Below are 14,484 nucleotides of genomic sequence, written 5' to 3' on the forward strand. Positions count from 1 at the left end.
CGAGGTGGTATTGATTTACTTGAAATTGAACTACATGGATTGTGTGATTGTGTTTACGAACACCAAGTATCCTAGTTCAGTATTTAAACAACCACTTTGCTAATATCACCAGAAAGGACCTGAAGACATGCTTTCCATATGAGGAAAGAGATTTGAAGGAATTCCATTAAATGATTTGTCATATTAGGATGGAGATACAGTTTCACTACAGCTAAAGCCCATCGATTGGACAGTAAACCACAATTATAACCCTGTCTCTCAAAACAAAGCCTAGATTATAGTAGATGACTTAATCTCCTAACAAAATTGCTTTTCAGAATACATATAAGGGGAGAAAACATGAAAAAATATTATTTTACTGTTGAAATTTAAAAAATTCAGTAGAAAATTAATGCTTCACCATCAAAAGACAAAATTAAAACTAATAGATTTGAAAACTGAACAAAGTCAATCAGATATGTAAAAATCAAAGATGGTGTTTTATCTTGGTTTATGGTAAAGGTATATGGTATATCAATGTATGTAAACATTTGTCGTTGAGTGTAGTTATTTGTAAAAGACTTGAACATGTAAGTTACATTTGCATTTAATTTTTTTCTTTTATTACAGATTAAAACACCCCCAGTAAGCAAGGGCAGCAATAGTGGGGGAGAGAGTGTTTTATTGACGCCAGCCTCCCCAACTTCTCCCCCACCTCCTAGTAATCAGGAGGAAGCCAAAATGAGACCTTGTGATAGACTTGACCAGTATGTTGATAACTTAGTAAGAAAAGCAGAGCAACCATCTTCTAATAGAGAGGAACAAATTCTACAGAAACAGCAAATATTAGAGGAGTTGCAGCGAGTGGAGAGAGAACTGCAGGGTAAAGTTATCCCCTACAGTGGCAGCTATGATCCCTCCAGGATCCCCATCAGCAGCTGTGCTGTTACAGTCAGCAGTAGCAGCAGTGGTGTGGGTGTTGGAAACTTGAGTGGAGTGTCCACCACCTCATTTGCCAGTAGCAGTAGCAGTGATATTGTTAGTAGTGGTATGAGTGGCAGTGGTACCTCTCTAGCAGCCCCTCTTGTTTATCCTCCAGCATCCTTGCATACCCACGTACCCATCGCCACTCACACTGTTGAGACTCAGACGGGCTTCCTTCCAAATACTGGCTGGACGGGATTACCCCCTGGCGTTGTTATGTCTGACTTACCTCCTGTTGTCTCATTGTACAGTGGAGGAGGTGCCTCTGCAACACAACTCCCTATCTCATTGCCAGCAGAAGTGGCACAAGTACCGTCAACGATGTTTCCTTCAGGTGCTTGTCCCCAGGAGTCTCCAAGTTATGGTAGTTCATCTGCTTATCATACTCCAGCTTCTCCTCCCTCTCTCCCTTCCCATAACATCCCTTCCTCCTCCTCTTCCTCTTCTGGGCCAGCAACTGGAAATGTACCCGTGTCTGAAAGACCGAAGATGATACCTTCAAAGAAAGCTGATAAGAAGAAACTTCAATTACAACAGCAACAGCAGCAGCAACAAAAACAAGTGTCAGCGCCGCAACACTCCTCACAGCAGCAAATGATGGTGCAACGCAGCCAAACTGTTCAACCTCTTCAACTCCAGCAGGTGCAGCTAAACCATGGGGTCGATGGTAGCTACAGCTGTCATGGTAATAGTTTGACCACGCAACCATTATTAGTTCCTGGAGGGAATGTGTCATCGCTCCCTCCTCCTCCTCCTCCTGGGGTTCCACATCCTGCGGGTGGCTCATCTCAAGGTCTGCCCCGTCCTCCACCTATACCACCACCATTATTGGGTGATAGTACTCTTGATAAGAATTGTCAAAATAAGAACAAAATAGAAACTTCTTTAGCTAGAGGAAAGATGGATAAGAAGAGAAGTGTCCCCTCTGAGTGTGATTGCCCTGGAGTATTATCAGAAGATATGGAAAATGCTATGTTAGAAGGTGATAGCACTGGCAGAGATATTGGAAGTAGTGCGGAAGTTGTTCCGCTTACCCCCCTTGGGACTCAGATGCACTTGTCAACGGGGTTAGGGCCGACCCCAGCGACCGGATTGCAATTTGTTCCTACTACAATAGTTTCTACCCCTCACTTGCAGTTTCCTCCTTTCCAAGTTGGTAGTGGTTCTGTACCTCTGCCGTATAGTTCTCTGTCAGGACTTGGAGTTGGCCAGACTGTCCCTAACCAATCCATCACCAGCCAAACTGCTGCTGCTGCAACTGTAGCTGCTCATCATCAGTTGCAAGTGTTGGCTCCCACAGGAATAGCGGCAAGTAGCAGCAGCAGCAGCAGCAGCAGTAGTACTAGCAGCAGCAGCAGCACCAGCGGTGGCAGCAGCAGCAGCAGCAGCAGTAGTACTATTTCCAACAATGCCAGTGGAGGTATTCCTGTGGGAGCAACAACTGCTCCACATTCTAACAAGTCTCAGGTAAAGAAGTATTTGCTTCAGTCACCACAGACAGGAGGAGCTGCTGGAGAAGTCAGTGTTCAGCAGCGTGGACCCTTAGGTCCTCTTTTGCATACTAGCACTGCTGCCATATCTTCAGGCCAGCAAGTCACTACTCATTCCCCAAGTATCTGTCAACCACCCAGCAAGAACAAGAAGAAGCAATTGCGAAGCAGTACGAACAAGCAACAAGAGAGGGACAGTCATCTCACACTTCCTGTAAGTGCTGATGCGCCCAGTGAACATGATATCGCAGCACATCACCAGGCTGTTACTGCAGGCTTACCGTTGGATCCTGCCGGTCAAGGAATGGTGTACGCTAACACCCACACCATGGCTCATTTCCCGGTGAGTATGGCTCCACAATCTGGCACTCTTCCTCTCTCCTCGGCACCTGTCACCAGCTTTGGTCAAGGTCTGCAGGTCAATGAGCCCGGTTTGATGGTAGCTACTCCAGCTGCTCCGGCCAAGATACTCAATGACCAGTTATCTGAGATGATTGCTACACCTGCTTCACAGGTAAGATAATAACATTGGTGGTTTTACTTCCTGTTGACCCATACTTAAGGGTTTATTTAAATCCATGGTTTCTCAGGAAGAAATCCAGTTTTGGCAGAGTGAATCATCATTTTATGCCTTGTTTTCTCAGACATTTTCTGTGTTTTGAAGGTTTGTACTTTTACAAGTGACTTTGCTGCACCTAATGAATGTTTTGATTTTTTTAGTATGGTGGTAGTATTTAATCAGATACTTTAGAAACTGAACCATTGGGTTACCTAGATAGTTTTCATATATTTAGGAATTGGAATTGTTGGTATAGAACAAGTTTGGTAATGCTTTGCCAAGGTGTTTTTATATAACTTAGGCATTAGTTAGATTTTTTAGCTATCTGTTAAGAAATACAGTATGATAGTGAAAAGTAGAGATTAATTGCAGGGCATTGAAGATTTCCCCTTTACCTGGAATGGGGATTCCAGGTATTAATGATATGTGGTTTTACTTCTTACCTGAATACATTGCGAGTATCATAGTCATCTTTACTTTTTCTTATTTGTGAAAAGTAATTTCGAACTTTTGATAGGTAGATTAGTATTTTCTTTCAATGTAGAATTGTTAACTGAAAGTAGTGGATTTCCTGTAAAACTCAAAAACTTCATGTAAAAGATTACCGGCCTTAGGTCCAGAGAATGTTTTAGGTTTCATGTATTCTAAATAGCAGTCCAAACCCCAGTGGTTTTGATTATTAGATTTTCTTTTAAATTGTATCTTATTTAAAAGTAATTTTGATACATGTGAATCAGGCCAGGTTAAGTGTTTTTTGTTCATAGCTTTCAAAGAAACTAATTTCCTCAGGGTCAGTGGAGCCATTAATACTTGAAGGGAGTATTATCTTTTGCTTTTTGAGAAGTAAATGCTGAAGGCTTCAAAATGTTTTAAAATCTTAATTACCATGCGAAATATATGAAAGATCTAGTATCATACAAGTAAAAGTCAGTGTTTGTACTGATTCAGAATATTTAGTACATTAGTAAAAGCTTGAATAATGTGGCTTTATTATTAGTGTTAAAAATTGATTATTAATTGAGGATACATGTACTGTATAGAGTGCAGGATAGTATGCAGATACAGTAACCCTTATCTTATCAGACTTCTTTCTTACCTGACATCTAATTTATTGTTGTACTTTTTTTGCTAGGTTACCTTTCAAGTGTTGTGTTCTATGGTATGTAAAGTAAAGTTTAGAAATTATTTGTAATTACGGTTACTACAGTTGTGAAAAATGTTGAATGATTCAAGTGTAGCCTATCTATGGGGTCTCTTAATTTAACAGATTTTGCAGCTAAGGAAAATGTCCCAACCACTCTGTTAAGTAGAGGGGCAGCTGTAAGATAGGAGTGTAAATCTGTCATTGCAAACAGATTTTATGAAATACTGACTAATGGTAGTAAATTGTGGTTTAGTAGCCACAGGAAATTAGTAAATCAGTCTTGATTAAAGAGTATACAGGAGCATTAAAAAGTGTATTGTAAGACTTATGTCCTTGTGCACAAGTTAGTTATTATGGTAATTATGCAAGTGTGAGATGAGTCTATGAATATGTTTTGATATTTTTGTGTTCTGGATATAATTTGCAGGTAAAGTGGTTGCATTTAGTTTTTATTTATTTATTTTTCTCTCTCGAGTACAGTTTAGGGAAAAGCTGAGTCGAAGTGAGGTGTTTTGTTGCTTTAAAGAGTTTTGGGGAATATAGCTTATTAGGAGTCTTCGTAAGTGTATAATTTATTAGTGAATTGTCTTCATAATGTGTTTTAAAATTGCAATTTTTTTCCAATAGTTGCATCTTAAGACAGTAAATCAAGTTTTTGTTTTCCACAATTACCAGTTTACCCAAAAGTCAAAATGCTGAATATCATATAAAACCTTTGCTATTTGTTTCATATAAGTTTTTGCTTATCCCTTATTTGATTTCAGTCTTTTTTATTTGTATTGTTGATTAGTATACAAAATATATTCAGACTTAATCATTCAGGATATAAGAGCATGGAGAGGAAGGTTTGAGCTAAAGCAAGCAATTTATGCATTCAAGTTCATTAATGAAGGTACTTGATTGTACACTGATTGTTTTCAGGGAAGTGGAAGTCAGCTGGGCGTCGGGAGTGGTGTCCCAGTCTCAGTTGGTCTGCCGTACGTGGGTGGAGATGGAACTGTCCCATACACTGGGCATGCGGGTGTGGGTCCAGGGACTGTATGCCATTATCCAACTGCCATCCCTTCACATCTTGTGGATGTGGACATAGAAACTGATTCAAACCATGATACTGCTTTAACTCTAGCCTGTGCTGGTGGTCACGAAGAGTTGGTACAGCTTCTCCTTGCACGTGGTGCCACAATAGGTATGTTGCATTTGTTTTTAATTCAGTCTAATAATACAGTAGTACTGTATATTTACCAACAATGCGACACATTAATGTTACCCAGTGTGGATTAGATTGTAATCTTGGTTGTCAAGTTGTCATTCAACGTCATTTTCTTTGGATTTGCCTTGCTGTAAGTTTCAAGATTGTGTATGGGGATAAGCTTGGCTTTCGAAAAGTGAAGTCATCTTCTTGAGCATTATCTTCAGCCTCTTAAACTGGAGCTCCTGTAATGACAGAGATTTCTTTGGTATATGTTGAGAAGTTACTGGTATTTGACATGTTGAGCATGAAATTGCATTGTTAGTCTGACACTTCGCATCCCAGCTAATAAAAATGGACAAAAATTGAAAAAGCACAAAAATCCATGTTACCTGCAGTATTACCTATAGTATTATAGGCAAAAGTTTTAGATAAAAAATAGGAAAAGGATAGGAAATACAAAAGTAACACATTTATCATAAATCGTCAAAACCTCCAGTGCCATATGATGAAAGGGCCTCATCATAACAAACATGTGAAATTTATTAAGTAATGACAGATCAGAGAGAAAAGGAAATGTTCTTGATTTTAGGAGAACTTGAAGAGTGATAAGGGCAAACAGTACCATAGTATTTTAATGATTTACCAGAAATAGAAAACTAATTGAGTACAACAAGTTTCTGATGATATATATATATATAACAAAATAAATGCTCCAGTTGAAAATTTCAAGACCTTAGTAGTAAAAAAATTCATCATTTACCCTTAAAATTTTTTTGTTATAACTAGATTTCTTACTATTACAGAGCATAGAGATAAGAAAGGGTTCACACCTCTAATCTTGGCAGCAACAGCAGGTCATAGCAAAGTTGTTGAGACGCTGTTAAATGCTGGTGCGCACATTGAGGCGCAGTCAGAGCGTACCAAGGATACACCTTTATCCTTGGCATGCTCTGGAGGAAGGTACGAGGTGAGTAAATCCGCGTTTGTCTCGTCCAGCGTAAGAGCAGTTCATGAAACTACAGCAGATATAATTTAAGAGTATCCTGGTTTCCAGTATGTAATTACAGGAACCTATGATTGACAAAGTTAGATTTGTGTGTACAGAGATTTTCTTTTGACTCAGTTTTTTAGCATGATTTGTAATTTGATGACTGTTGTTATATACTACATAAATGTCTTCAGGTTGTAGAGATATTGCTGCAGAGAGGAGCTAACAAGGAACATCGCAATGTGTCCGATTATACTCCGCTCAGTCTAGCAGCATCTGGGGGTTTTGTAAACATCATCAAGCTGCTTTTGGACAATGGAGCAGAAATTAACTCCAGAACTGGAAGCAAACTTGGCATTAGTCCCCTGATGTTGGCTGCCATGAATGGTCATGTAACAGCAGTAAGGTTGCTGCTGGACATGGGCTCAGACATCAATGCTCAAATTGAAACCAACCGCAATACGGCTCTCACCCTTGCTTGCTTCCAAGGTCGTCATGAAGTCGTGTCACTCCTTCTCGACCGGAAAGCAAATGTTGAACATCGTGCCAAGGTAAAAACCTATTGCATGTGCTTATTGTATTACGTTATATTTTCAGGTTAATGTATAAATGAAAAATGCATGTTTAAGACCTAAGTGATTAAGTAAAAGCATAGTACTGTACACTGATGGAATGGAACTGACGTCTTTTTTGGCTCATAAGGGTATGTTCATCAATGGTGACTGCTAATCAAGCAGTTAAGTGTATAGTTAATTTTGTAATGCTTTGGTGAAATTTTACAAGATGGTCAGAAATCATTTATTAAGATAAAAGAATCTTTTATTTTACAAAACATAAATATTTTCCATGCATTTATTAGTAGTAGAGTGATTTAGTTGAAAAGGAAGTTAGTAAAAACCATTAAATGTACTAGGGTATTTTTAGGTAGTATTCTTCCTTCCTGGGCCACTATTTTGTTGGTTGAGCAGAACATATGTATTTAATAGAAGCAGTATTGTAATTCATGGTTGTTTGAACTTCACTGTGGAATGTTAGGTGCTCTGTTGTGATGTCTAATAAATTTTTCTTATAGAGTTTTATATGACAGCTCTTAAGGTTACTTTTTCAACACTTGCATGTTGTTAATCTTCAAGCGTCAGTCATGTCATATTTGTTGATTTTAATCTGGATGCAGCAGCTCTGGTCACTGAACTCTCGGAAGATCTTGATGCCTGAAGGGTTGTATGGTTTGCTCTCGTTGTATGCTACTCTCTTCCGTTCTTCCCATGTTCAGTATCAGTGACCCATAATGTTGAGGCAAAACACACATTATCTTAGTTAATTATCTCCTTGTGATTTTTTATTCTTCCTAAGATTCCTTTTTAAAATTTCAGAGAAGTAGAGTACTGTAGTTAATTGCAAATTAATGATGATGGTGGTTATAATGTTCAAAAAAGGTTGTTGAATTTTGGAAAGGTATGTTTGCTTATAAACATGATAAAGCTTTACATTTACTTCTATGGAGAAAGTGAAAGAATTTACTAGAATAAAGATTTACTGGATTTGTTGGAATATTTTTGGTAATGGGATTATTTGCTTACATTAAAGATTACACAGAGTACTAGAAATGAGTGAATAAATAGTTGTTTAATCAGTATGTGGCTCCTAAAAACTGCATCTCTCTTTTAACTGGTGTTAGTGTAATGAGCAAGTGAAGGTCTGTCCAGAAACCGTATAGGTGTAGATGTATAAAATATATTTCAAATAGTTGATAGTACCACAGTAAAAGATGAATAGCTGAGCTCAATTTGGTAAATTTTTAGGGGGATGAGGGTACTGTATAGGGCCAATTTTGTATGTCCATTGAGTTTTTTTTTCGTCAATGAAGTATGAAGGCTAATGTTTTGAAAAGTCAGTAGAACATGCTTCTTACCAATTAGAAGTTACAGTTGCTTGGGTAAAATTCAGAATAATTTTGAGTTGAACAGTAGTGTTCTGTAAGATATTGCTTTCAAGCTTGCAAAAAAAAAAAAAAAAATGGGGGCCAGGGGACTAGTTCCCACATAATGGGAAAACGAGTTTTAATTTGTTTGTTTTTGTCTTTTTTTGACAGACTGGCTTGACACCCCTAATGGAAGCTGCAAGTGGCGGGTATGTAGAGGTTGGCCGGGTATTATTAGACAAAGGTGCCGATGTCAATGCTCCCCCTGTACCCTCCTCAAGAGATACAGCTCTCACTATTGCGGCGGATAAGGGACACTATAAGTTTGTTGAACTTCTCATCCAAAGGTAATTATAGTATCTTATATGTACTGCTTGGCATAATAGGTTATTTTTGGGAAGTAAACTTTTGAGTAATAGCAGGGTTGAATTATATATCCTAAGTGTCTACTTCATTGATTGGTTCATGCATATTGTTTTGGACTCTGGAGGAGTGCTGAGGCTTCCAGGCATTTTCATTAATTTGCAAAAATTAATACAAGCCACTGTGGAAGGTAATTAAATCATAATATTTTCATATTCTCTGATCCTGGAGCTGATATTTATATTTTTACTCAACAGAGGTGCTCAAGTGGAGGTGAAAAATAAGAAAGGAAACTCGCCTTTGTGGTTGGCAGCTAATGGTGGTCATCTTGAAGTAGTTCAGTTACTATACAGTGCTTCAGCCGATATAGATTCTGAAGACAATAGAAAGGTGTCTTGTCTAATGGCTGCTTTTAAGCGTGGGCACTATAAAGTTGTAAAGTACATGGTCCGTAATGTATCCCAATTCCCCTCAGACCAAGAATTACAGAGGTACATAGCCACTCTAAGTGATAAAGAATTAGTAACAAAGTGCTCCAATTGTTTAGAAGTCATTCGTGCTGCCAAAGATAAACAGGCATTAGAGGCTAATAAAAATGCATCCAACTTACTGGAAGAGTTAGAACGGGAAAAGTCAAGAGAGGAATCAAAGAAGTTGGCTGCCCTTCGAAGAAGGATAAAGAAAAGAGCCAAAAAGCAAGAGAAGAGAGAGGAAAAACGACGCCTTGAAGGAATTAAGAGAGCAGATGATGGAAGTGATAATTATGAAGGGGAAGATGACGACGATAATGCTAACAACGAGAAAGAGAAAGAAAAAACAAAAAGGGAGAAGAATGAAGCTAATGCTCTTCAGAGGGTAGTGGAACAAATTGTACCAGAAGAAAAGGATGGTGACAGTGGCATAGATTCTAATAGTCAGACCAGTGCAACTTCGGAAACCAAAGTTATGGATGAAAAAGACAAACCGGGCAAGAGAACCAAAAAGAAAAAGAGAGAATCTGCGACAAAAGACTCAACTATAGCAAACCAAAAGCAAAACAGTAATCCATCCCCTCTTCCCACTACTGAAAGTGGTGGCCAAAAGAAATCTGTTTCTACGAGTAACAGTAACAATAATAATAATAGTAATACTACTAATAATAACAATAATACACATTCTCAACCTAGTGCCTCATCAATAACTACTATAATTACTACTACAAGTACCACCACGACAACCACAACAACGTCATCGTCCTCATCTTCATCCTCTTCTTCCACCTCATCCTCAAAAAGTAAGAAGAAGAAAGATGAGGAGAATAAGGCAAGTGGTGTCATGAATGAATTAGACATTTTTCATCTAGACAACATCAAACCATCTAATAACAAAAAATCTGGCCATGATTCATCTCGTGTTAATGCTCTGGACACATTTGGAGAAGTGGACCATTATGTCACCCCAATACCAGGATTAGTTGGTAGTGCGTCAACTACTCTTAGTGCACCATCTCTGAGTCCAAATGCTAAAGTGTCATCAGGACTTGGAACAAGTCCCAAGAAAGGTAGTCGCAGAGAAGAAGGATGGAAAGAAGTTAGTCGAAAAGCGAAGAAAGTAGCTGTTCCAAACAGCGCAATCAGTAGGGTAATAGGACGCGGTGGTTGCAATATCAATACCATTCGAGAAGTATCAGGAGCACACATAGAAGTGGAAAAACAAGGGAAGAGCCAAGGAGATAGAATGATAAGCATCAAGGGCTCAACTGAAGCAACCCGTCAGGCTCAGAATCTTATATCTGCCTTAGTAAAAGACCCTGATAAAGATTTATCAGAATTAATTCCCAAGACAGTTGTTAAAGTAGCCCCTAAACCACCTAAAGTTAGTAATGCAGATGCCTCTAATTCTAGTTCAGCAAACAAGGCTCTTAGACCAGCCAGTACAATTGGAATAAGTATGGCAACTGTTACAGCTTCCACCATCAGCATAACAACTGCAAAGTCTGGAACAACTACTGCTACAGCATGGTCAAGTGCAGTTTCATCTCCCAAAAGAACATCTCAGGGTAGACCTGTGTCATCTGGTGGTGCACTTGCCTCTGCTGTTCCTAAGAGTCCCGCTGTACGACAGTTATTCCCTGGGGAAAAGAAATCTGTGCCTGTTACTACTGTAGCGAGTAAGGTTCTGAATAATGTACATCCCTCAACTGTAGCTCATACCACTGATGCCATGCAGACCTTTGCAGCTAAACTGGCAGACTCCAAAGGATCGGCTAAAATGTCTTCTACTCCACCCTTAGTAGGATCTCCAAAGCCTTCTGTACAACAAAATTTAGGAAATACTGTTTGTACTTCTGAGAGTATTGTTGGAGAGGAAAAATGTGTGCCAGAAGCTAATAATAATAGTATGATGAGTGAACAGTATTCTATTTTTAATAATAGATTCAGTCAAGTAACGCATGAAGCCATGTGGGGAGCTAAGGAGAAGCAGCAAAACTTTGCATCTGTTGCAGCTTCAGGTCTTGTTACGAATGGTAAATTTCAGCCTCAGGGACTTCAGCAAAATCAACAGCAAGCATCTCATGGGCAAGGTAATTCCTACGTGGATCAGATTGATCAGTCTCCAGCTCCGGAAGCTACTCGTGCTCCAGGTTATCGTGGTGTGACTTCCACAGTTACTGTCAGCAGTCATATGACATCTGTTGCAACAGGCAGTCCTCCAGGTAGTGTTCCTATGCCATTATCAATGCCTGGACCTCATCAGCCAGGTGCAACAAGTATGGCACGAAGTGCTCCAGGTACACCTGTCGCATCTCCTTCCATGAGACCTATTGCTCCCCCTCCTACTCGCCAAACTGCAACGCCACCCTTCCCTCGTACTTCAGTTGACATTGGAGGAGACCCGCCTCCTTTCCTACTTCCAGGCCCAGCTCGTACTCCACCTCCAATGGTATCGCCAATGGTACGTCTGGGTCCGGTAGCCCCCCTGCCAACGCGTGGTCATCTTTCCCAAGTAAATGTAAACATGGGTCCTCAACCATTTTCAGGTGTATCCATGGCTAGTCTAGCACCAGGAGGTCCTGTATCATCCATGCCACGTGTTCCTGTGCCAGGGCCTCCAGAACATTCAGAATTAGTAAACCTGGCTCCTGGGCAACCTTACCGTAAACCACCACCACCTATAGAAATTGCAATGGGTTCATTTCATCAGCAAAAGCAACAGCAGTTACAGCAGCAGCAACAACAGCAGCAGCAGCAGCAACAGCAGCAGCAGCAACAGCAGCAGCAACAACAGCAGCAGCAGCAACAGCAACAACAACAATTTTCCATAGCACAGCTGGCAGGCATGATGAATGGAGTGAGGTTTACCACCCCTCAAACAAATACACATCCTGTCTTTACAAATAATATGATGGCTCCAATATCTGCAGCTCCTCAGATTCAGAGTAATCTTAATCCTAATGCTCCTGATTTTACAAGTAGGTCTGGAACCTTTGTGCCATCTACTTTTCCACCTCGATCACAACTAGCTGCTTTCCAGAATGGAGCTCCCACTGTTACTCCTTCTTTAGGTTCAGGCTATGGTGGAATTAGTCAGTTTCCTGGTGGGTTAGATTTACATACTGAATCATTGATAGGACTTATGCCACCACGAAACCAGCCACCTCTTGCTGTAGTGCCTGCTTCAGTTGGAGGTAATGCTGCATTTCGAAATAATGCTGGTCCACAGGAGAACTCTTCACCAGTACACTCCCCACACAATTCAAACCCAGCTTCACCCACTCAGACAGCTGCTGCCAATAATGCAGGATTAGCTCAAATGCATGAAGAGCAGCGACATGCTAAACTTCAGCCTATTGGTACTGAAAGAGCTCAGAAAAGATCAGAACGTGGGGGTGTTGGTATTTTAAGTGGTGGAATGAATTCAGAGTTGATGTGGTCTATGCAGCTGCCGGAGATGTTAAGTGCTCCACCCTTGGATCATAATCTGCCGCCAGCAAATGCATACTATAGTGATCTAGATATCACGCAGTATCCACAGGTAAGACTAAACCACCATAGTTAGGACTCAAAAAAAAAAAAAAAAAAAAAAAAATGGTGTACTTGGATATTTAAAATTAATACTGTTATGATTTAGTAGGACTTGTGTGATGGACTTTTGTATGTTTAAAAACTTTCTTTGCAAGAAGTTTGTATTTACCATATTGTGTTGCTTCAGGAAAGCTGCTAGAATTAGGACTTAAAAGTATTGTATTTCTTGAAGTGTATGTGTTATGTGATGTAGTAACTGTTTGAACTGGTACCTTATATAATGGATATATTGTTTGAAAATTACAGGTACACCTTTATCATAGCTGAGATAAAAGTATGAGTTAATGGTAGAGCACAGCACTGTTGTGTGTAGAGCATATTTGTTCTTACATAATATCTTCCGTTTGCAGTTGTGGAATTGGGGTGGTGATGTGAATCATCATCAAATGTAAGATTGTCCACTGAGCTGAGCCAATGCCTTGTGATGATAGTTGAGACTTGAAACAGCAGCACCTGAAAGAAAGGAAGAAGCAGCAGCAGTCCCCCATATGGCATGAAGAGGAGAGCACTGTTGGCTCTGGTTGAGCCATGAGCTGTTTTGCATTGTGCTCATGAATTCTTTTTAATTAAATTTTGCTTTATGTAGTTGAGGGTGACATTTAAACTCAGTGAAATTGCTTAAGTTAGGTCATGAATTTTATGAAGTGCCACTTTAAGCGAGTGATGTATGATATGAAAGCCGTTATGTTTGTAAAGATATAAAATTACGCAACCGTATATGCAAAGCTCTGTGGTCGTTCTATGGTCTTTTTTTTTTGCCTCCCAAGTAGGGATTAGTCGTAAAGGACGTATCATATCTGGTGGCCTCAGCTCGCAGGATTAATGGCAGTATCATATCCACACTGCCCTCAGTGAATGAAAAAGAATGTCCCATTGTGGCCACACCTGCTGTCCCTGTCAGCTCATACCCCTTATCCCTCTTTCTCTCTCTCTCCTCTTTCTCACTGCAGGCAGGGAACAGATTTGGGTGGTGTTGGTCATGGTGTAGTGCACATGGTCATGAATTGTGCCTGGCTACTGGATGTGGCGTGGAGTTGGTTGATTGCTCGGCCCCTTAGTAGTATTTCAGCCTTCTCCACAGCTCTTGTAAGCATGCACAGGACAACCCAACCTAGCACTGGGCTTTATACACACGTTTGTTGCGGTCGTACTGTATATGCAAAGTCACTTCATCTGCCCTTCCCCTCCCCTCCCCTCCCATGTTCCGCTAACTACCCTCCCCCCACGCCATAGGCCTACTTGGTGACAAGCAGCTGCCCATCCCTGGTCTGCTCGGAGGTCGCATATGAAACTTTATGCTTAACTCCACTTAATCTGTGGAAACATTAAAGATTTATCAGGCAAAAGAGTATTTTACTTTCCTTTTACTATTTATTAGGTTAAGGATTTAATTTTTATACGAATCGGTAACTTAAGTTAAAACCAGATCTTTGTTAACCTTTAGCTTAAAAGAACAAATATTCGTCCATCCTAGCTGGACCACCTGTTTTTGAAGGAGATACTTTGGAGCTCTGCACATTGACACTGTGCAACAAATGTACCAGATGATATTTGGATCCAAAGGTTTTTATCGTCAACATAGCCTCACAGTGAAATAAGAAGAAAACCCCATGAAAGAGTAATAGATCATGATTAGCTTTTGTATGGTTATGTTTAAAGGATCTATCAGAAAATAAATATATATATATATAATAAATGTATATATATATAATTAATATACAGCCTATAAACAGAAGCAGTTGAATAAGGAAAAATTTATCACTAATCACACTTCCACTGTATATCGGGCTTCTAGATTAG

At 39.8% G+C, this 14,484-nt stretch overlaps 1 protein-coding gene across 4 annotated transcripts in view; it reads left to right on the forward strand.

Moving 5' to 3' along the window:
• Positions 1 to 14,030, forward strand: part of LOC136844974 (ankyrin repeat domain-containing protein 17-like) — a 78,828-nt gene extending 64,798 nt beyond the window's left edge. For 2 of the 4 annotated variants that reach the window (XM_067114449.1, XM_067114451.1), the window contains 7 exons: positions 610 to 2,796; positions 5,078 to 5,342; positions 6,152 to 6,315; positions 6,531 to 6,887; positions 8,429 to 8,604; positions 8,878 to 12,634; positions 13,035 to 14,030. In XM_067114449.1, the coding sequence (XP_066970550.1) occupies positions 610 to 2,796; positions 5,078 to 5,342; positions 6,152 to 6,315; positions 6,531 to 6,887; positions 8,429 to 8,604; positions 8,878 to 12,634; positions 13,035 to 13,076 (6,948 nt within the window). In that variant the 3' untranslated portion in view covers positions 13,077 to 14,030. Of the gene's footprint in view, positions 1 to 609; positions 2,968 to 5,077; positions 5,343 to 6,151; positions 6,316 to 6,530; positions 6,888 to 8,428; positions 8,605 to 8,877; positions 12,635 to 13,034 lie in introns of all 4 variants that reach the window. The other 2 variants (XM_067114450.1, XM_067114448.1) reach the window with 1 other exon arrangement.
• Positions 14,031 to 14,484: the final 454 nt, after the last annotated feature.

The sequence above is a fragment of the Macrobrachium rosenbergii genome, chromosome 13 (assembly GCF_040412425.1).
Source record: "Macrobrachium rosenbergii isolate ZJJX-2024 chromosome 13, ASM4041242v1, whole genome shotgun sequence".
Taxonomy (NCBI): Eukaryota; Metazoa; Arthropoda; class Malacostraca; order Decapoda; family Palaemonidae; genus Macrobrachium; species Macrobrachium rosenbergii.